General features: G+C 43.7%; 2 protein-coding genes across 6 annotated transcripts in view; one reads left to right on the plus strand and one right to left on the minus strand.

Moving 5' to 3' along the window:
* Window positions 1-26: 26 nt before the first annotated feature.
* On the minus strand, window positions 27-9,961 carry acmsd (aminocarboxymuconate semialdehyde decarboxylase). Of its 4 annotated transcripts, none has more exons than XM_006636236.3 (10): window positions 9,794-9,961; window positions 7,860-7,904; window positions 5,323-5,419; window positions 4,931-4,980; window positions 3,952-4,188; window positions 3,193-3,286; window positions 2,481-2,576; window positions 2,059-2,231; window positions 1,738-1,836; window positions 27-379 (listed from the first exon to the last, which is right to left on the minus strand). In XM_006636236.3, the coding sequence occupies exons 1-10, from the start codon at window positions 9,848-9,850 to the stop codon at window positions 317-319; spliced, it is 1,011 nt and encodes a 336-aa protein (XP_006636299.2). In that variant the 5' UTR covers window positions 9,851-9,961; the 3' UTR covers window positions 27-316. The 4 variants fall into 4 exon arrangements, with proteins under 4 accessions (XP_006636299.2, XP_015214000.2, XP_015213998.2 ...); XM_015358514.2 differs by having other exon boundaries at window positions 5,328-5,479; window positions 9,794-9,839; XM_015358512.2 differs by having other exon boundaries at window positions 5,323-5,479; window positions 9,794-9,839.
* A 5,018-nt stretch (window positions 9,962-14,979) lies between these two features.
* The window catches only part of tmem163a (transmembrane protein 163a), a 65,969-nt gene continuing 60,138 nt past the window's right edge, over window positions 14,980-20,810 (plus strand). The window contains exon 1 of one of the 2 annotated variants that reach the window (XM_006636237.3): window positions 14,980-15,582. In XM_006636237.3, the coding sequence (XP_006636300.1) occupies window positions 15,381-15,582 (202 nt within the window). In that variant the 5' untranslated portion in view covers window positions 14,980-15,380. Of the gene's footprint in view, window positions 15,583-20,056; window positions 20,204-20,810 lie in introns of those variants that run through there. The other variant, XM_015358494.2, reaches the window with a different exon arrangement.

Raw genomic sequence — 20,810 nt, forward strand, 5'->3', positions numbered from 1 at the left:
AAAAAAAAAACCGTTGAAGAAAAGCGGGCAGTGCATTGTGGAAGATTTATTTTTGTATGAAAAACCTACAGTGTTTTTTTTTCACATTAATTGCTTATTCGTGTGGTACAAGTACATCAGTTGGAAGAGAAGAGATGTCTTCTAGTAGAACCAAAATGTTATTTTTTATTATGTGCCGTTTAACAGCTATCAGATAGAGAAATACAGTTAATTAAATTAATTTCCATACAGTTCTATAGATCTTCAGTATGAATCACTCTGGTGATTAGAAATTTAGGTTGTAATCTCATCATGTAATAATCAGGTGTCTTTGGGATCACTCAAACTGGCTTCTATGAAGGCCCAAAAACTCCAGAGCGTTCTCTGCTAAAAGTTTATCCTGAAATACAGAAAGCACACAGACGCAAAGTAAGCAAATTGTTAAACAAAAATAGAGTAGGGGTCCGGTGCTGGTCCTTTGGGGCTGGTGTGTCTGCAGGCTTGCTAGGTCTCTTTAAAGCAACACCACCTGCAGAGCTGGGAGACGCTGTGAAATGGTTCCTGTTAAGCCCAGAACCAGCTTGTCTCGCTAAGAGCTGGCCTGGACCAAAAACCAGCCGATTCACCAGCCTCCCAGGAACAGGACTGGACACCCCTGCTGGAGACCCCTTCGCTGTGTTCTGTATATTTAACGCCTTTTGTCCTGAAGACCCCACACAGCTAGACTAATACGAGAGGGGATAAGCTACTTCAGTTGTAGAAACATTATTGAAGTAACCTGACAAAAACACATTCTAAAACAATTACACATCCTTGAGCAGCATCTATCAATTAAAATATGCAGACATCTAGCATTAATTATTTTTAAAACAAATGATACATTGTATAAAAGACATAAAACAAGCCTAGTTTATTATTGAAAGACTAAGAATTAATTAACAGTCAATGATATTTTAAAACAAATTGTCTCAGTAAAGAAAACATGAAAAGAATGAATATTGGAGATATGTAAGCTTCATTTATTAAAGTAAGATAATTATTTTTTAAAACAAATGATGACTTTATAAAGAAAACATGAAAAGACTAAACATTACAGATCATTAAGCATTGTTTTATAAGGAATAGATGCAAGAGATAATCAAACAGTCATTGGAAACGTATCTTTATGTCTGCCCTGTGCCTTTTGGACCTGTGTGCTTTTGAAGTAGTTCAAGTAGGGAGCTGTGTCAGCATGCATACAGGTAGGCTGCAAAGGAACAAGGAACTTGCAAAGGAACTTTTCTTTTCTGCATGGAATAATCCTTTACTTGTTCCTGTGTGCTTTTGTCAGGGAGTCCATTTTTGATTTACTTTGTGTAGTTGTTTGTGGGATTCAGTGGGGAACCAGATGAGATTTATAAAGCTTTGGGTGAGTTTAGAACACAGGTAAGGTGTGTAGATCATATTAAGGCAGGTTTTCAGATTAGGATGTGATGAAAGTTAAGTTTAAGATTGGCTCTGGATGGTAAGAGTTTGTTTTAGGATTGAGCTAGGGTTACAGTCTATACAGCATAAGAGTCATGGCTGTGGTGGGCTTGAGCTGGAATTTTTGCATGGTTTAAGGATTTGTGTAGCTTTTACAGGAAAGAAAACCCTTTTTTTCAGGCAAGAAGATAGATCATGGCGGGCTGTGGTTTACTCTGGGGAAAGTCATGACATTAAAGATAATATTCCAAGAAGCTGAGGAACAAAATCAGTTACATTTTAAACTGAATTCACCTTTAACACGCAGTCAAATTCACTCATTGATTCTATCAGAGATCCTGGCTCAAGTTCTCCCAGGGGAAATGGGTAGTCTGTACCAAGCATGACCTTATCCTTCAACAAAGAAGAAGAATTTTTATAAAACCGTTTCCTAGCTACAGTGCTGACATTTATCATTGCTAACAAACAGGCCAGAAAAACAGATCACTTGTAGTGTGTGCAATACTTAAACTTGGTTATCTTTTAGGTTGCATTGATGTACTGCTATATATATATATTACAGTTTATACTTTTCACAGTGCTGTGCTCTGTGTCTGGAAAGTAAAACCCTCCTACCTTTCCAACCACTTCAAGAAGAAGCTTCAGTGCCTGAGGGTCATGGACAAGGGAATCCGTATAAAACGAGCCAAGATATTTCCTGGGATTGATGTTGTTATCTACGGCACACAGATCTGGACGAACTTTAAATCCGTGCTCAATTCGTCCAATTGTGTAGGGGAAGGATCCTCCTAAATTTTGAAATATCCTGTTTATATTTAATCTCTTCAGTATGAAATTATGTCAGACAGCATTTTCTACAGACATGTTGTATTTGTATGCTTTTTAAACATATAGTATCTGCTAAATAACAGATAGTATTATTACATACTTTAGATTACACAGACTGCTTTGTGTGTGCACCATTCTGTTACAATGGCTCTGCTTCTTTCTCACAGTATATTTGTTCTCAAAGTATATTTGCGTAAGGGTAACATTACCTCCATGAGCAAAACAGACTTTAAGCTTGGGAAATTTCTCAAATACGCCCCCAAAGATCATGGAGCAGATAGCTGTTGTGGTCTCTGCTGGCATTCCTGAAGGTAAAAAACATCTGGAATCAATCCAGAGGTAAGTAACCAAAACAATACTAAGTTTAAAGGCATGTCTTCCTCTAAACGGCCAAAGACACTGGGTATTTTTAGTCTTGAACAGAGAAGTGTGTGAGGAGACCAGTACATACAGTCCTCAAAGTCAGCTGTGTAGACTTCTCCAGATTGAACACGTGAGACACAAACCAGAGGACACAAGTGGAAACTATGAGAAAGTCAATTTAAAACTGAGAACAGGAAGCTCTTCTTTACCCAAAGGGTTGTGGGAGTATGCTGCTCAGCCATTATGTTGAAGCCGATAGCCCCTCCTCTTTCAGGAAACAGCTGGATGAGATCCTTAAATCAATTCGCTACAATAAACCAGATGAGCTAGAAGGGCCAGCTTGGCCTCCTCTGGTTCACAACCATTCTGTCATCTTCTAGCAGTATCAGCCGAACTGGCTTCTGGTGCAGATAACCACTGCAGAGATATACTTCCAACACAGAATAGTGGAAGGTGTTTAAACACTCTATAGTCTAAGTGCTAAAAGACGCTGATGGTGCAATATCAGTGCTGTTTCACACCAGCAAGCTGAACATACATTAAACACATCATACTAACCCACCAGCCAGGGGAGCCAGTATTTAGACATCCTTCCATCAGTTTGCATGTCCCAGGGATGAATGAATAAGGAGCAGTTCAGCTCTTCAGCAGCCTGCACAAAGAACAATGAAACCACAGATCCCGAGGTCAGGGACCAGCAGGAGGGCTGCAGCCAGACCTCTCCATTCATGTCTGGGCAATGGGATAGGAAGACCATCCCTTTTCATTAACTCTCAGGGTAGCCAGTCAAACACATGCAAACTCCACACAGACAGGCACTCCAGTTCAGAACCGAGCCCAGGTCCCAGGAGCTAACTGCCAAGCAGCTGTTCGAACCAGTATCCTGCCACGCTTCCCAGACAGAAGGCTACTGACATGCACGTTTGTTTTGCCCACGAAGATGTGCTCAGACCTACAGTATGTAAAATATACCATAATGAAAGTGTAATAAAAGTAAGTGTAGGGCTGTTAACGTTGGTGTCCTGGCTGGTTTCCACTCTGGGCATGCACTAGCCTCTCTCTAGCTCCCCTAGTTCTCTTGGTGCAGCGGTTTCTCTCCTCCCCTGACTGGCTTTGTGGCTGGGCTGCTGTGCGTCTCACAGGTGGGGCCTGCGCAACAGGCAAAGTGTTTTGTGATGCTTTGGGCTGGAAGGCGCTGTGTAGAAGGACTTGATTATCATTGTACAAGGCATTGCTTTTCAGTTTCAGGGCATTTCAATTGTGAAGGTTGGAGACGCTGTTCAGATGTTCAGTCTCGGGCGGCGGTGCGGCCCTTACTGCATAGACTGGGCCAAGCTCGGGCGCGCTCAGGTCCCAGCAGTTGACGTGGGAGCCCAGCTGCACGCCGGGGAACCCCAGCTCCAGCACACAGCGCCGCAGCTCCTGCACGGCCAGGTCCGGGGCCTGCATGGGCAAAGTCCCCAGGCCCACGAACCGCCGCGGGCGCTGGCGCACTGTGGCCGCCAGGTCGTCGTTCAGAATGTGGCAGAGATCCAGGGCGTCGTGAGGCTTGGCCTGATGACACATCACGAGAAACGAGAAGAGCTCAGGCGATCCACGTGCCGAATTCCTCAGCTAGAATACCGAACTGGTGTATTAGTGTGTAAATGTGATCTGGTTTGTATTCAGAATGTATTACTCATTGTGCTTTGAGAGAGATTGACCAGGTGAGTTTTCTATGCTATGATTTGGACTCATGTGTGCACTCAATGCCTTTGAAAGTTTCTGACGTTTTCTCAGATGATCAGTAGGGTATTCTGACCATTCAGCAATGAACACAGCTAATACAAATTTTCAAAGGTAACATCTGTTTTAAAAAAATATGATTTTGCCCCCTCGCGCACGCGTGTGTGTGGTGACAGTGCTTTATGAACGTAGTCACATCAACTCTACCTGCACTCTTGTGATTTAGTGAGGCAGTGGTGTAATTTTGTTTTTTTATTCCCTACATTATAGCAAATCTCAAAGCTGAGGAAAAAGCTACACAGCCATGTGGCCAAAGCCGATACCCTGGCCTCCTTGAAGAAAAAGCACAAGGAGGTCTTTGGATGAATTAGCTGCTTCCTATCAAAGGGATAAAAGGGCCCAATGGCATAGAAAATTATTATTATTCTCTAAATTGCAAGCCTCTCGTTCTCATCAATCCGAAAACGGCCAGATTGCATCGTATAAATTGAAGGAGCCAGAATTTCCTAACAGGGCCTGGTTGATAAGTGAGGATTGTTAACGCTGTGCTGTATTTGAAGAAGCGTCTTACCCAGTAACTGAACATGATGGGGACGGTGGAGAGGACCTGCACAGTTACTCCTGAAACACAGCAACAACGCGCTCGTAACTTACATTTCTTCTTGTTTTTGTTTTTTTTTAAATATATTTTCTTTATATTCATATCATTAGGCTCACATTTCCAGTTGTGCAGGAGCTGAAAGCGATCTCCAGTGAGCAGACATGACATTTACATCCTTTTCATTCATTTATTTCATTCATTTCATTTTCATTTACATCATTTACATCAAATTCCCTTTGGGATCAATAAAGTCTTATCTATCTATTTCCAAGTATTTCCACGTGTGTGCATTTGTTGTATTGGCATAGAGACCGCACAGTATTGTTTCTGAACACCACGGTAGGAGTTTGAAGGGAAAGTACCATACTTATCCATATCTCGGATGCGTACTGCTGGATCCCAGCAGTTCTCCTGCACCACGCGGAACACTTTCCCATCTTTCATCATTTTAGCTTCTCCCTGAGGTCAAACCAGAGAGAGCAGCGCAGATGAAGTGTATCGACATCCTGTTTTACGACTCTATAAAAATAAATGGAATATTTTGTTCTGAAAATAACTGTTTCGCACTTAGGTTAATGGCAGGGAAAATGGGGCATCGCCATGAAATGAAATACAATGAGCGTGTACGCAGTCATATAATAACCTAAATTTAACCAGACGCTTACTTTCATTCTGCAGTAATTTCATCATGCCACCTGGTGGCAGGCTATAGAGTTCTTCTGACAAGTTTGCCAGAAGACCTGAAATTAAGAACCAATCCGTTAAAAATATCGAAACAAATATAGAAACTAGTTACATAAAGATCATCTCAGACGTTTACATGCTATTTCGTGAAGACAGAGATCTTCTTTGCTTTGACAGGTACATAAAATATATTGTAACGCATACGGCGGACATCAGAGGTTGTGTGAGCTGGCTTACCAGCGCGGTGACGTCACCGCCCTTCCCTGTGAACAGCAGGGACCTCAGCCGCTGGGCCGAAGGGAGATCTCCCTTTAGCTCAACTGGCTGGTTCCTTATGAATAAGGCTGAAGGCCCGGGTCCGAGCCCCCAGCGATGGGGGGCCAAGCTAAGGTGAGGGCGCATACCCACGTTAACCCGAGAGTGCTACATGCTGTTCATCGCCTCAATAATCATGTATACCTTATTCAAACTGGAATACAGTAAAAGAAGACTCATCAGAACACTTAGCAGTGACAAGAATAACTTTAATAGCGATTCACCCTCGGCGTTGTTTTTGCTACATTATATATTTTCAAAATGCATTCTAAGTGTTTTGTGAACTCCGACGAAGAGAAAATGGATTTGAAGCCCACACTGCGGTTGGACAGGGTACAGTTGGCCGTCACCGGTATTGTATTTCGCGAAGTCTCCCACGCTGTAGACACGCGAGCTCGGGCGGGCTCCTGAGACGGGTCTTCTGCGCACTGAACCGCAGCTTCACCCGGTGTCTGAGAGATTAAGCAGCGCTCTTTCATGCTGACGCGAAAGGCAAGGCGCAGGTACCGGGGCCCAGGTACCGTCTGTCCCGCCGCGCTCCCCTGACGCACGCAGAACCGAGCCCGGCCCCCGTCCTCAAGCCGGAGAGCAGGAAAGTCCCCGAGGCTCGCTTCGTGTGTTTGCACGTCTTCGCTCATCGCCGCGGTGCTGTCCCGCAGTCGCACTAATACGATAATGCATTTTTAATAAGTCTGAAAATAGCGTTGTCGGAACCTGAAGTCCGTGCTGCGGTCCGATGGGAGCGGTGTGCTCTTGCCCTAGGGAGCGTGTGTCTCGCCGCCCCTGCAGCCCTCGGCTGTGCGCTTGGAGGTATTGTGGTCATTAGACTGAGCTGTTCACCGCCCACAGCGCACAGGCAGGGCTGCAGTCGGCGAGCCGGGGCTTGTGAGCCTGCGATGGAATACTGCAGTGCACGGCGGGAAAGGGCCTTTTCACTTCACACAATCACATTCTCAGGGAAACATACATGACGGAATAAAGAAACAAAACATTGAAACGGATGTTGTCGGAGTGTGTGTTTTTAGAAAACAAGGTGCAGTCTAGTACAATCTCCCACTTTAGTGCGAACATGACAGGTGTGACTGTTCCCCACATCCTCCTCATCCTATGTGACATTTGAGATTTACTTAGGGTTTTGAATATAAAATGAAATATAAAATGAGTATAAAAGGTCTTAGGTATTATTATGAAATTATTTAAACTACACTGTACGGTAGAGTTGTACACATGAATCTGCTGTAGTTTTAAAGCTTTTTTTTTAGAAGAGGTGGTCAGTCCATATCAGCTGACCAGTCCTCTTGACCTGGTCCCTCATACCCTGTTAGAGATCTCATGGGTCAGCTTTTTCAAAGGGTCATATATCCGCGGAATGGAACAGGGACATGCTGCACAGTATTGGTGGCGTTTTATTTCACAGGCATTATTGTTACAGTCCCGGCATCCCGCCACCAGAGGGCGCCCCCACTACGAGTGCCTACCTCATCTGCGCAGCAGATCAAGCAGATGGCAGTAGCCAATCCCTGCCTGCCCAGTGTCCCTGCCACACCACGCCTCCCCTCCCAGACCTATTTAAACCCTGCTCTGTGTTCAAGTTGTGTGTAGTATTGTTTGCAATACATTGAGTTTGTGGTCTTGCCTGACTTTTGGATTTCGGCCTTTTTCCTGACCTCGGCTTTTGGTCTGGTCTGTGGCGCTTGACACTGATTTTGTCTTCTGGCTTTGGACTTTTGCTTGCCTCATGACCATGGCCTTGGACCTCCCTAATGTATTGTTTTAGGATTTTTGTGACGCATGGGGTCCATTCCTTGTTTTCTGAGCTGTGACCATCTTAACACATTTTTTTCCCAAAAAACTCCTAGGTGGTCAGAGCCCCCCTCCCCCCCCCAAAAAAAAAACTTACTTTGCAGTGGTGGTGCAGTTGAACCCATCCATCATAGCCGTACCGCTGTGGAATAAAGAGAGCCTTGAATTCATTGTTCACTGAAACAAATGTGCAGGCTCATTGAAGCCCCACTCATTATTCGTCTTACTGACAGTACTTCCAAACCTTGGTCAACTTTAAAAGTATTTTAATACAAATAGGCAGGACAGAAACAAACGGTAAACAGTTTTGTACACCAAGAGCAGGAGCCACAGTCATTATCAACCCGGAATGTGAAGTTCTCGAAAAGTGCCGTTTAGGAAAGAGAGTGCCCTCTACCGGCTCGACCAGAGCTGCCTTTGACGCCTGCTTCGCTTGAAAACAGTGCCAGACAGTGGTTCTGAGTCTGGAGGCACACAGGCCTCAGGCTTGGCTGGTTTAGAAGGTAAATCAATGAAAGCGCCAATTAAGCACAGGCACATAAGTACAACTACTAGATATCCTAAGGTAAGCTCTAAAAAAGTGCGTAATTACTCATTAATCCTTGATCTCACTGCGGAATTTAAATTCCAAAAAAAGTGTGTAATGTTTCATGGATTTTTAATCTGACTGCAATATTAAACTCATTATCTCTCTTTCATGCTACAGCTACTGTATGATTTATCTTGGGTATAACGAAGTGACTTTATTTTTGATAAGGGGTGCCGAAGAAGTGCCGCAGCAGCACTGCTCTAAGTGAAGGTCGCAAGCGATTAAAAACGTCACGGTAAAGGCGATCTCATAGCGTTGAGGAGTGCAATAAAACATACCAGGCTTGTTAATAAATTACAGTAAAAGTCTTTTAAGAGAAGGCTTGATTACGAATGCGGTTCCCCTAAAGATGAAAGGAAATCTCATTATCATATATGATCTTTAAAATCCCTTTTCACCAGAAACTGGAGGAATGAGAACTTGGAGAATTGTTACACAACTGCAGAACAGATCGAAAAGTGTTTATAATTACTCTGGCAGTGCTGTGGGTGTCATGCTAAGCGGAACTCGCCATGCGCTTGCATTACAGCATGATCTGAAACATGCGGTATTAATGTCGCCTCCACACCCCTTTCAGTCTCCCGCTGCCTGTTGACTGCTGAATAATCATTACCTACAGTCCTGCGAGGGCAGCCGCGGAATACGATGACTCCGCGTTTCTACTCAAGGTCGCAATCGTGCCACTATTAATATTTAAACACAAAAGCAACTTCACGTTTTAAACTGTAGCAATGAGTTTTTACTCAAAATCTGTTTCGCCTTGTAGATCAATTAACAGGCATTCCTGAAATGCATCATATCGCTTCACCAAAGAATTAATGTCCTTAATCAAACGTTTTCCCTTATTGCCATTGCAAAGAGAGGTTTTGTCCCATTTTTTTCCTCTGTTACTATCTGAACCGCGAATAGGCTCAATTCTGCTGGCAAACAGTAGACTTGCACTCATAATGCGCTATAATCGCAAATCAGCAAACATTGATTTGTGATTGTACGTGACGGAGCCTTCATGGGACTCTGATTTTAAGTGTGGTTTTATTTGTGATTAAATATTTGTGAGAGAGACAAATCGCACTCAAATGTTAAAATGTATATCGACTACGTTACTACTTATCGGAAAATACTTGTAGTCGAGCCAGGAGTAGTTATACTGTATGTACAGGTGCACTGAGCGAAGCCCCTTCTTCATTGCGGAACACCTCGTGTTGCCCTTCATTTGATTTTTACAACAATCAGACCCTTCCTATAGAGAGAGTTTCTAAATAGTATTTGATAGAGTTTATAAATAGTATTTTCAGCTTTGATTTAAAAAAATCAGGACACATTTAAACGCAAATCAATGTCACGCATGCAAATAATAACTCTTTAAAATACTCATTTAAATATACACTACAAAGATCAATGCACGTTTTCTTAAGTTTTGAAATAACTTGTTTTTACCATACCTCCTTCAGATTGGGCCATTCCTTCGGTAATATGTGATTATGAATATCGATTTTCATCTTCGATTACTTTGAGCGCCGCGTTTAACCCGTTTGCACACTTCTCAGCCCTTTCCCGGTTTGTCATCTACTTTGTTATCTCAGACCTGTTTCTCTTCTCCGCCCTCCAGGGCAGCCCAATGAGTGTCGGGCAGCGAGGTAAACGGGACATAAAGTCATTTCCACGAAAACGTGCTCTGGGAAGTTTTGACAGTGGAGCACGTATGCTATCCAGACTGAACATCCAAAAGAGGTGTTTACTTCTAACTGCAACACATTACGTTCTTCTGTAGCAGGTGCACTGCAGTTGTATTAAACAAACAGGACACAGATCAATTCATAATTAGTTTTTGTCATCAACAGGGGCTGCACTGAGAAAGTTATAGACTAGTAGTGTGCATGGCTGTATTTCTGTAGCAGACTTCTGGAAACAATACAGACTGTACATCTGCAGTGCTTGCTTTCCACCAGGTTACAGGTGCTGTCCTGCCCTCTCATACAGCTGGGACAAGCACGTGCCTGTTCACTGGTCTCAGAGCCCTAGATGCCACACGTCATGCCAGCTCATCACAGGGCTCAAGTCTGGTGATTTAGTGGCTTTGATGCCCCGTTTTCTTCTTGCAGGGTCTGAAGGCTGCTCTCTGACCAGTGGTACGTCTATTGACAATGTCTCAAATAATCCAGTGAAGCAAACAGGCCATCTTTTCACTAGTCTCTGAGTCCTCGATGCCACACATAATCTGGGGAGTTGTCACACCTGGATCTCCCTGTCAGCCTTGGTGAGGCATCGTGTCTTGTGTCCCCCCTGGTCTTGGTTTATCAGGGACGGGCTGTGTTTGGCTCTGATGTGTCATAGAGACTTTATAGCTGGTACACCACCCCAGAGCTGCCCTGACGTAGTCCAGCACCCATCATGTTGATGGCACAAAGCTCCTGTTTCCATGTTAAGCAAATCACACTGGGGCCTGTGTTTTCACTAATGTTACTAATGTAGAGCTCTTTTACTAATGAGGTAATTTAGTGCACATGCAACAGGTAAAATGCACTCAAGTGTGTCACAGTCTGTCAAAAATGACCAATTTATCAAATTGATGCCAAAACATTTTAATCAATACCCCTGATCTGTATGCTTTAATTTCTAAAAACACAAATACGGTGATGTGTTGTATGCATGTGTTTATAGGCAATGAAAGGTCTTTTCAGTTTTGTCAAGCTTTTACAGCTGACCAGTTTCTAGGCAACATGCACACTGTGTGTGTTCCCAGTTTTCCTCTGGGATTCTGCCATCGTTCCCCCAGGATTCTGAAGCTGACATCAGGAGAGGCTGAGGGAGTGGTCCCACCATCTCATCTGTTGTAACGCAGGTTATGACTCTCAAGGTCTGCAGCCGTTAGCAGCTACAGTAGGCACCTATTTTCCTTTGAAGGTGTGGCTATAAACCTGTGTGTGCTCTTATTTGCCTTTCCTGTGTGGGGAGTACCAGTGACTGCGCAGCCTGGCGATTCAGTGGCTCTGACCCACAGTTTTCTCCCTGCAGGGTCTGAAGGCTGTTTTCTTACCAATGGTGAGTCTATTGACTGTGTTAAACAGTCCACTGTGGCAGACAGGCCTTCAGCTCTTTTCCTCTTTGCAAACGACAGGCGATTCTCAGAGTTGCATTAGGTGCTTTTGTGGTTAGATTAGAATTAGGTTAGAACAGAAGCTTTATAAACGAGAGGAGTTCAAGTTCAACACTTAATTGCCATAACAACCAGTTGTGTGGAATGTGGTTGGGTGAGCTCACACAATTAAAAGACCATACGAATATATAACACAAAGCCAATAACAGACAGTATCCACCCAACACATTCACATACCCTCCTCAACACACACAAGTAATAAAATAAATAACAGTGTGATCTGGTAGAATAACAATGAGCAGTGCAAATATTTCCGGATTAAAGTGCAGAATTTGTGCATCTCTCAGCCTCCAGGTAGCTGCTGGTACAGAACTCAGTAGTCCTCGTTTTGACGGGCCTCCACAGGGTCAGCCGAGTCCCACGGGTTTGAATCAGTGGTTCAATTTAAGCTTTTCAGGTCAAAGCTGGACTGAGAATCACGGGCCCTGCTGCAGAAGAACAGCTTTCAGCAAAACAAGAGGGTGTTGGTGTGCTCTTTGGTGGAGGAGCTTTACGATTGGTGGGGCTGATTGCAGTGGGTAAAGGGCAAAGACATTTATCACACCTGTTGTAAGGGCTGTGGGCAACTAACGACATCGTCTGTCTGTTATGGAAATGCTGCCCAGGCCTGTCTCTGCAGGAATCCAGGAGCCTAGCGCAGAAGTACAGGGCTCTCTGCCGGACTGCAGCTTGGACATGGTGTCCCACACAGGGACAGATAGGCCAATTCTCCCAGCCAGCGCAGGTTTAGAAGGTGACAGGAAGGCAGAATATCAGGTGAACACTCACAGGGGCACTGGGAGAACATGCCAACTCCACACTAAACATTCCCTCCAGAGCTGCCCTTGGGCAATCAATCCCACCTTCTGAAAGATCAATCCACCATGTACGAAATCCCCGAATGCAGTATTTATTTGATTGCTATTGATCAATAAAAGCAAAAGACCCAGAGATCTCGTACAATATATGGAATCATGAGAAAAATATTGTAGCACTCATTTAGTTTTTCTAATTCATTTTCTATAACAATTGTATTTTAGTAGAAAAGGTTTAAAGCTTATGTTAAACAGATTCCTTAATTTTGTTAAACCACTGACAAGCTATACAATCTCTGTAAGGGGATACATTAGGGTTTAAATCACTATTTCATCGTATTTGTTTTTGAGAAATAATTTTCATATTCTTTTTACACATGTTTTTAAACAACTCTCTTCGTAATGATCTGAGGTTGGTATTGCCTAACGTTAAGGGAATGTTTGTTGAAAGCAAACAGTAAGTAGGAAAGGCCACAGTAAACACTGTGACTGACCGGGGTCTGTGACCTGCGCGTCTCCCGCAGTGTTACCGGCCCTCTAGTTACAAGACAGAATCAGCGACACTGGCTCCCTCTGCTGGGCTATGAAGCCCTAACATTTTCAGGTGACGGATAGAGAGCGCCCCCAACCTCCAAACTTTAAACGATAGGCACAAAATCAATCAATCAATTAACCAATCAATCAATTAACCAATCAATCAATCAATCAACCAATCAAAGTTTATTTATCAAGTGTACAACAATACAGCATGCAGTCTTTGTTACAAGAACTAGAGCTGTTTTCCCAGTTCGTACTGTTTTAGGATTTGTTTTTAGAAATAGATATGTTTTCTGCAGCTACAGCAGGCGCACCGTTTGTCCTCCTTTTTCACTGCTTGCTCTCCAAGAATCCTGCCTGCCAAACCTCAGCGGCTCCCTGCGGTTCCGGAGAGCAATGCAGCACTTCGTACAGCAGGTGTTCTCAGGCCCTAACGGGACTCTGGGGTTTCTAACACCAACTCTGCTTTTTATTCTAAGCTACTGTATATTGAAGATGAAGTTTTTTTTTCCAGAAGCGACTGCATGACTTCATACTTGCGATGTTAAAATTCGAACGAACTGCCTCGTCTTTGCTGATGTTGTAGAAGCGCACATAGACCCTTCAGTGTCAAGTCACAAACGGGTAGTTTCCGCCTCGAGTTTCTGAATTGTTACTTTACGCCATAAAACACCTACTCTGATATAAACACTCTGCGTTTTAATTTGTTGAACACTGGTTTCTTTTTTAATATTGGACTACTTCTGAATGTGAACCAGTCCAGAAAAGCGTGACTGTATCGTGTACATTCCAGAGCTTAACGGGATGCCCTCACTGACAGACTAAATGACCCGGACCTACAGTACCCATTCTTGGAAAAAGGAGACTTAAAGGGAGCCGGGTACAAGCATTCCCCCTCAAAGGCATGAATGAAGTCAGCACAGTGGGCTTCTTCACAATCGACAGGGGAACTCAGAGGACACAGGAGGAAACTACACGGAAGTCCGACTCTTTAAAACTGCGAACAGGGGGCATTTCTTTACACCAAGGGCTGTGGGAGTGTGGGGCAAGCCTCCCAGCCCTGCTGTTCAAACTGATCTCCTTGCTTCTTTCAAAGAGAATCTGGACGAGATCCCGGGATCAATTAGCGAACAATTGATAGGTCCAATAACCTCTCTTTTGTTCTTATTAAACGCTTTAATACTGTAGCTAACCTACAGATTTGCTGGTTTGGGTGTCAGGTTTACTGCGCCCAAACTCGAGGAAAAAAAGTAATTTAACTTATGAATTAATTGGGTCTTGAAAAATAATTCTGAAAGTGCTAGAAGTTAAAAATCTTGTTTCCTTCAGGTGGGGTTAAAGCTGTTATGGATGCGTGCTTAGTATACTTTCTGGGCCGTGGTGGTATAGAAGTAATATTATATGCTGTACAGTATGGGTCACCTTAAGACCCATGTCTCTCTTGATATTTCTTCATAAATGTAATAAAGCAAGGATGTAATTTGAAATGTACTTTTCAGCGGAAGAGTGCTCCGCTTCATCTAAGTTACCTTTTAAAAATCGATGAGCATTTTCATTAACAGGTTTTGAAGGCTCGGGCTATTCGTGTCACATACTGTACATATAGTAAATAACTTTGACGTTACAAGTGTACCCAAGACAATCATTTGCAAAACAATGAAAGCTGTATTTTTGAGTTGAGAATATCAGTGTAACCTATATGAATACTGTATTTACAGCCAGACAAGCACACCGTGCAGGAAAACTATTAAGAACTACTGAATTAAAGTTACTGAATTACTACATTTTAAAGGCAACAATATAATGAAATTAAAAAAAATCAAGGTTAAATATCCATGGCGAAACGTACGCGTTTGTGTTACAAATGTTTTTTTGTTGTTGTTGTTGCAACTTTTCAAAAACAAAATCCTTTTTTTGAAGGTAACAGAAGGCTACGTACTGTCTCCGAATCTCGCAGCTGCAACCCAAAAGGTGAAACTAGACGTTGAGAAAAAGCGAGAAAGAAAATGTTCATTGTGTGAAACGATTTTAAAAAAATACCTAGGCGTCGGGTTTTTATGCGTTTATGAGATTTAAATTTTTCTCACGGTTTTTTTTTTTAATTTCTTACACGTGTTGGGTAGCCACAAACGTGATTGACGCCGCACACAGACAAGTCGTCGACACTCTCGCCACCTGGGACGGTAGCATAGCGCATCGCCTGGAAGAAAACAGCAGCAGCTCGTCTGAGCGCAACTCTCGCCGGCCACTCGCTGCCTTGCTCCCTTTAAGGCTTCTCGGAACCAGCGCACCCCCAGTGCAGAGGTCTCGTTAACGACCCTGGATTTTTAATTAGAGCCTGCTTGTTGCAGTCCTTGTTCTCTAGTTAGCAAGTCCGTGCTGGAGGAGTCGGTCTGATGCTGATGCGGCGACGACTGCTCTGATTCCTGGTCTGTAAAAAGCCCGCTCTACGGCTCTCTCCATTCGCTGTGGAGAAATACTCTTCTCGCCCTGGTGCGACATATTTTGAGCGGCTGTTTGTTTTGACTTAAACTCCTAACGATGACCGACTCTTCGGCTCCAGATCTCTGTACTGCTCCGGAACCCGCCGTCGTGAATCCCGCAGCTCAAAACGGACAGTGTGCCCCCACAGACCTGCACCCACCCAAGAGAGGAAGCCGGGGAGACTCGTTCAACATGGACCTGGATCAGCAGATGAAAATAACCGAAAGCGTGCAGTTCCGTGACGGAGTGGAGAATCGAGGTAAACCGCTTAAACAAACCAATGCATTGGTGTGACAATAACAATTGGTGAACTCCAGCATATTGTTCGTGTTTAGAGATCTAATACAGATAAGGAGCAAACAACGGAATTGACGGCGCTTGAAAAGTGTTTTGAATTATTTAGACCCAGGTATATATGGAATATGTTATGCTTGGCTGCATAAGGAGCGAACGGCTGGTTAACATTTCAGCAGTTTTTTTTTTGTATGAAAAGGAGAAACGCACATTATCCCGCAATAAATCAATTGCAATTGAGCTTTCGTTCCAAAAACCCGCCCAAGCAACTTTATGTGGAAAGGGAGAACTGAATTATAACTGTAGCTAACTTTGGCTCACCAGATATTGTCAGGTGATTATCTCTGCAAACATTCAAGCGTTCATACATACAATAAATCATGTCGTGAGTTATTTAGAAACTGTTCATACATTAGTATCAGCATCCTATATGTTTGAAAAGAACTGGGTTCTGTATCTGGGCAGTTTTATTGATTACTGCAATGCCAAGGTTGTGCCTTTTCGGATGCTACTGTATATCGATCGACTAACTTTCTGCTTTTATGAGTAGCTGTCAGGTCCACACTTAATGGACATCAATAGCAAATCGATCAAGCGCACCGTTCAGGGGGTGTCTCTGTGGAATGGTCTGATAGAATGTCATTTGAAATAAAGGCAGCAAGTGAGTCCTGGGATGTTACATCCATAAATCACGGTGCAAATAGCCATACAAAATTTTAATCTCCTAGGCTCTGTCCGATCAGTTTATATTCCTCCACACAATGGAAAGAAACTCAGTAGATTTCAGTAGTAGATGTGTATTAATTATGATTGTGTGGGGGGCTATGTGGCCCTGCCACAGACTGCTGATATCTGGGCTGAGCTATTTAGTGAAATGCCTCACTCTCTGGGTTCAGCAGTTCCCTTTCTCGGGGCTCCTGAGCTTGAATAACCCCTCCCTGGCTGCAGGTCTTCAGAGAGGTTGCAGCCAGTCTCTGTGCCGTCTCCAATATGTGAAGTGGGCTTGTTAGGGTTCCATTTTAAAGATGACAGAAGTGACAGGTAGAGAGTTAATGAGGCAGGAAGCACATACAGTAGAAGAAACCCAACAAATTAGGCTGAGATACAGTACCTTTCTGAGAACGTGCTTGTGTGATAGTGTCATGAATCTAAAAATGAATGCTGTTTGGACTGTGCTGTTGCATTGCATGAAGGCAAGTGCAGAGCAAGAAGCTGAAAGCACAGAGGCTGGGTTGAAAGGAGTAATTTATTTCCTTAATAAGTGCTCAAAATTTATCCTAATGTCCTGTTACTCACTGGATTTCCAGGCAGTAGCATCGGTGATTGGCTGTTATAGCCTCTTCCTAGTAAGATCATGGACACCTCAAGCAGTCTGGGGGCAAATGTAATTTTTACACATTGTCGTTACACAATTTTAATGGGATTTGCATTCAGTTTCGACTAAGCTGGCAGTCAGCTGGGGCAGCTGCAAATCTGTGTAAATATTTAATGTCTGAACTCCACCCCAAACAAAAAAGTACCAAAAGTGAGCCTCCATCCTCCACTGCCTAAATCGTCTTTGGTATTTAAAATAGAATATTTTCTAATGAAACTTTACAATATTTGCAAAATATTGTAGATTGCTTTTTGAACAAAATCATTGTGCAGTGCCCTATATGCCAGATGGTGGTAAAGTCTCATAATCCAAAAGGAACGGAATTGTCCTCTGGATCTCACCCAGTTTTTCCTTGTGCTTTTCACATGATCCCATCTGTGACCAAGTGGTAATATGGAGGAGCAGCTACTGAGGTATTTGTCTTGAAGGACACTGCAAGACTCTGTAATCACCCTGCTGGCACGCTGTGTATTTAACAGCGATCACAGGTCACATCCTGGGTTTCAGTTGTGGTCTTGAGATGACAACCTCAGCAAAGGACCGTGGTCCAGTGAGCACGTACAGTATAACGTCCTCCAGGATGGCGGTTCTGGGGTGTGGAGTGATGTAGCAGTGCATGATCAGTGCATGATTCCTCATGATTGCTATGTGGTCTTGAAAAGGGGTATTGTGGGGTAGCATCGCTAGGAATTGCAGAACTCAACTGCATCAGGCTCAAGCATTCCCATCTTGCCCTTTGCTCATATCCATGTGTTTTCCAGGAAGACAGTGTTTGTGCTGACTATGCACATCAGTACTGGCTAGCTCCAGTGGAGGAAATTTTGTACACCATATCTAAGTCAACAAAATCCCTGTGCCTGCTAGAAAACAGCTCTGATATGCTTCTTCAAAAATGTTGGCAGTACCCACACTGCCTGCAGGAACTGGGTGTGACTCTCTGAAGAATTCCTCAGATGCAGCTTGCCCTTTCCTTTAAAGCTTTGAGAATCTGCAGGCGAGCCTCCCCTGATGGTAAATCTGATGATTTAAAGTGATGCTTTAAAGCATTACCCCCATTCATGTTTTCCCGGTGCTGTAAACTGTCGTAGATGTGTATGTGCACAGGACACGCGTGGGTGCACTCAAGCACAAGGGATAAGGCAGGGTAGTAGTACTGAATCAGCCTGGTGTTTTCATTTAGATGTGCCCCAGTAAAGACATTGTGGTTCTTGTGTAGCTGACACCATCCAGAGACGGTAACCCCACATGCACTTGCACAGCTGTGCTTCGTCTGGCATCACCTGAGCCGGGTCCTGTTCACCTGTCAGGCAGCCCAGACAGACCGGAGAGCACACACGAGCCACCGAGCCCCAACACCAGCGCCTCTCAGCTCCTTACTGTCCTTTCCAGTCCTGCTTCCCTGATGAGATGCTGTTATTTCCCAGCTGCATGAGCAGCCAAGGCCACTGTTACAGAGGTAACACTGCGGGCTCAAGCTCTGCCAGCCTCTTTTACAAAGCGCCTTTCATGCCCCAAAAAAGCACCTTAAAAATCAAATTAAAAATATGGGATATTTACAAAAGGAATAATAAGGAACAGAAAACATACCGACGCCTACAAAATGACTAAAGATTATTGGACTAGAGACTAATTGGATTCAGAAAAGGCTGTGTTATGTAAATGTGTTTTCAAGGATGATTTTAAAAACTCCAGTTCAGGCTGCAGCACTGATTGAAAAGAGGTTAGGAATTCCACAGTCAGGGGGCACCACAACCCAAATCAGCCCCACCTTTAATACGACTTTAATACGACTCACCCAGTGACTAGTTCACTAAATATTCTCGTATTTTTATCTTATGTTCCTGAGTGTTCCTCTCATGTGTTCCTGGCTGGGGCTAGATGAAATATACTGTATGTTCCTGACTTTATTTACAGGAAGACGATTTGACACTGCCCTGGGGTCTTACACCTTAAACTTGTGCAATGTTTCAACGGTTCGCTCTGAAACAAAACAGACCTTTCATCGTTATGTCCTAATTGCCTCTGAATGAAAAATCCCTAAAAAATGTAGCCCGCAGTGGTACTCAGTGCTGTCTGGAAGCGAAAGAACAGGACGGCTCAGGGCTTAGTTTTAGCTGTGGATGCTGCAAGACTCAAGACTACATCCCTGGGCAGAAGCTGGGGGAAGTGTGGCACTGCAAAGCAGAACATAATGAAGTCTGATGCTCTGAACAAGCAATCTGAGGCGTGCTTAACAAGGTACATGAGAGCCGAGGAGATCAAGGTCATATTTCTTCACTCATCCAGTCATCGCGACAGCGGCCCCTCTCCTCCTCGCCTCTGTCAAAGCCTGTGCGGTTTACAAAATCTCCGCAGAACAATTTGAATATCCTTGGGAAACGGCAAGAGGCATGGCTTTGATGCCATCTGTTGATGGAATTGTTCTTAAAGCAGAGGCGTTTGAACACGCAGAAGAGACAGTTTCCTCTCGCCTGTGCTTCCTCCTATAGGCGACAGATACGTAAAGCCTTACCAGTGAGGTGGCTTAACAGGCTCTTGGGCCATCTTATGTCAAATATTGCAGTGAGCAATTCTTTCTTTTATCAGAGTTTGCAATTCTCTGTGCATGAAAGAGAGGGTACCCTTTTAAATAAATATTGAGCATTGATTAAGTCCTTTCTATGATGATTTAAGATAAGATACATAGGGCTCTTAATCAAGGGATTTACTTGCATACCAGTGTTTTGAGAAAAAAATGTAATGTGTTGGTGGACCAGTAGGTGGCACCAGTACCCCAGAATGCTGACAGGGAACATTGTGCTGTGAGGGTTATCATCCGGATTAGATGGCATTGCTTGAAAGACTAAAGGGGTTAATCTCGGTGTTAAGGCTAAATGCCTCTTCAGGTTTGTACAATCTGGCCTCCCTGAAATTCCCAATTAATTCAATTAGTGAAGCAACGTTTAACTCCTCCCCCTAATCTGCTGTGTAGTGGAGCAGCTGCAGGTCACGCAGGTGAGCGCTGGGATGAAAAGAGCTGTTTAAGTATAATTACTTACTATTCCATTATTAAGGAGTCGGAATGTAAGCAAGAGTACGATGATATCCGAAAATGTGCACATCTGTTTTTTTAAAGCATCACGTAGATGGAGAAATGATTTAATACATCAAATCCACATATTTCTTTATATCCTGGTGTGTACGGATGCATTTCTCCTCTTTTTACAGAATGGTAAGAAAACCTTACGAATCCTAAGAATGCGTTTTTACTGGTCGGACAACAAATCCAAGACAAAGAAGCAATTTTGAAACGAACTTTTAATCTATCGGGTAAAAAAATATGGTTTTGTTTAGCACATCCTTCAACCAGACATCCTACGTCACGTTTAGGGACTGTTGACTCTCGTTTCGCATCGCATTTTAGTCCTGGGTTCGGTTTGCAGACTGCGAGGCTGTGCAACAGCAGAAAGGCTGATTAATTACTATAACAATCCTTCAAACACACCTGCGGTTGTCCGGGTCTGTCTTTTGAATAGCGCCCCCTCCCGGCTGGAGAGGCACAAAGGAATACATGAGGAAAGACGTCTCCAATGGCACAGTTCTTGGATTTTGCTTTCAGTATATTTTTGTCTGAGCAGTCGAGGTGTCTATATTTCATGCCCTGTCTAGGAATGATGGCGGTTCTAAGTTACTTAACATTTTTACTTTCTCCCGCTGGCATCTCGCACTTCAGCTCCTCTCTCTGCTGATGGGAGTCCCGTTGCTGGTCTCTCCTGAGACGAGTCCTACTTTCAGAGCTGTGTAAGCAAGCTGCCCGAGTCCAGTCTTTCCGCCCGAAA

Source organism: Lepisosteus oculatus, chromosome 12 (genome assembly GCF_040954835.1).
Source record: "Lepisosteus oculatus isolate fLepOcu1 chromosome 12, fLepOcu1.hap2, whole genome shotgun sequence".
Taxonomy (NCBI): domain Eukaryota; kingdom Metazoa; phylum Chordata; class Actinopteri; order Semionotiformes; family Lepisosteidae; genus Lepisosteus; species Lepisosteus oculatus.

Excerpts from the sequence above, each read along its gene's own strand:
- acmsd (XM_006636236.3), bottom strand. The coding sequence starts at position 9,850 with ATGAAAATCGATATTCATAATCACATATTACCGAAGGAATGGCCCAAT. Across the intron at positions 7,905-9,793 it reads AATGGCCCAATCTGAAGGAG|CGGTACGGCTATGATGGATG; the intron begins GTATGGTAAAAA and ends TTTATTCCACAG. Across the intron at positions 1,837-2,058 it reads TTCTTGAAGTGGTTGGAAAG|GATAAGGTCATGCTTGGTAC; the intron begins GTAGGAGGGTTT and ends TCTTTGTTGAAG.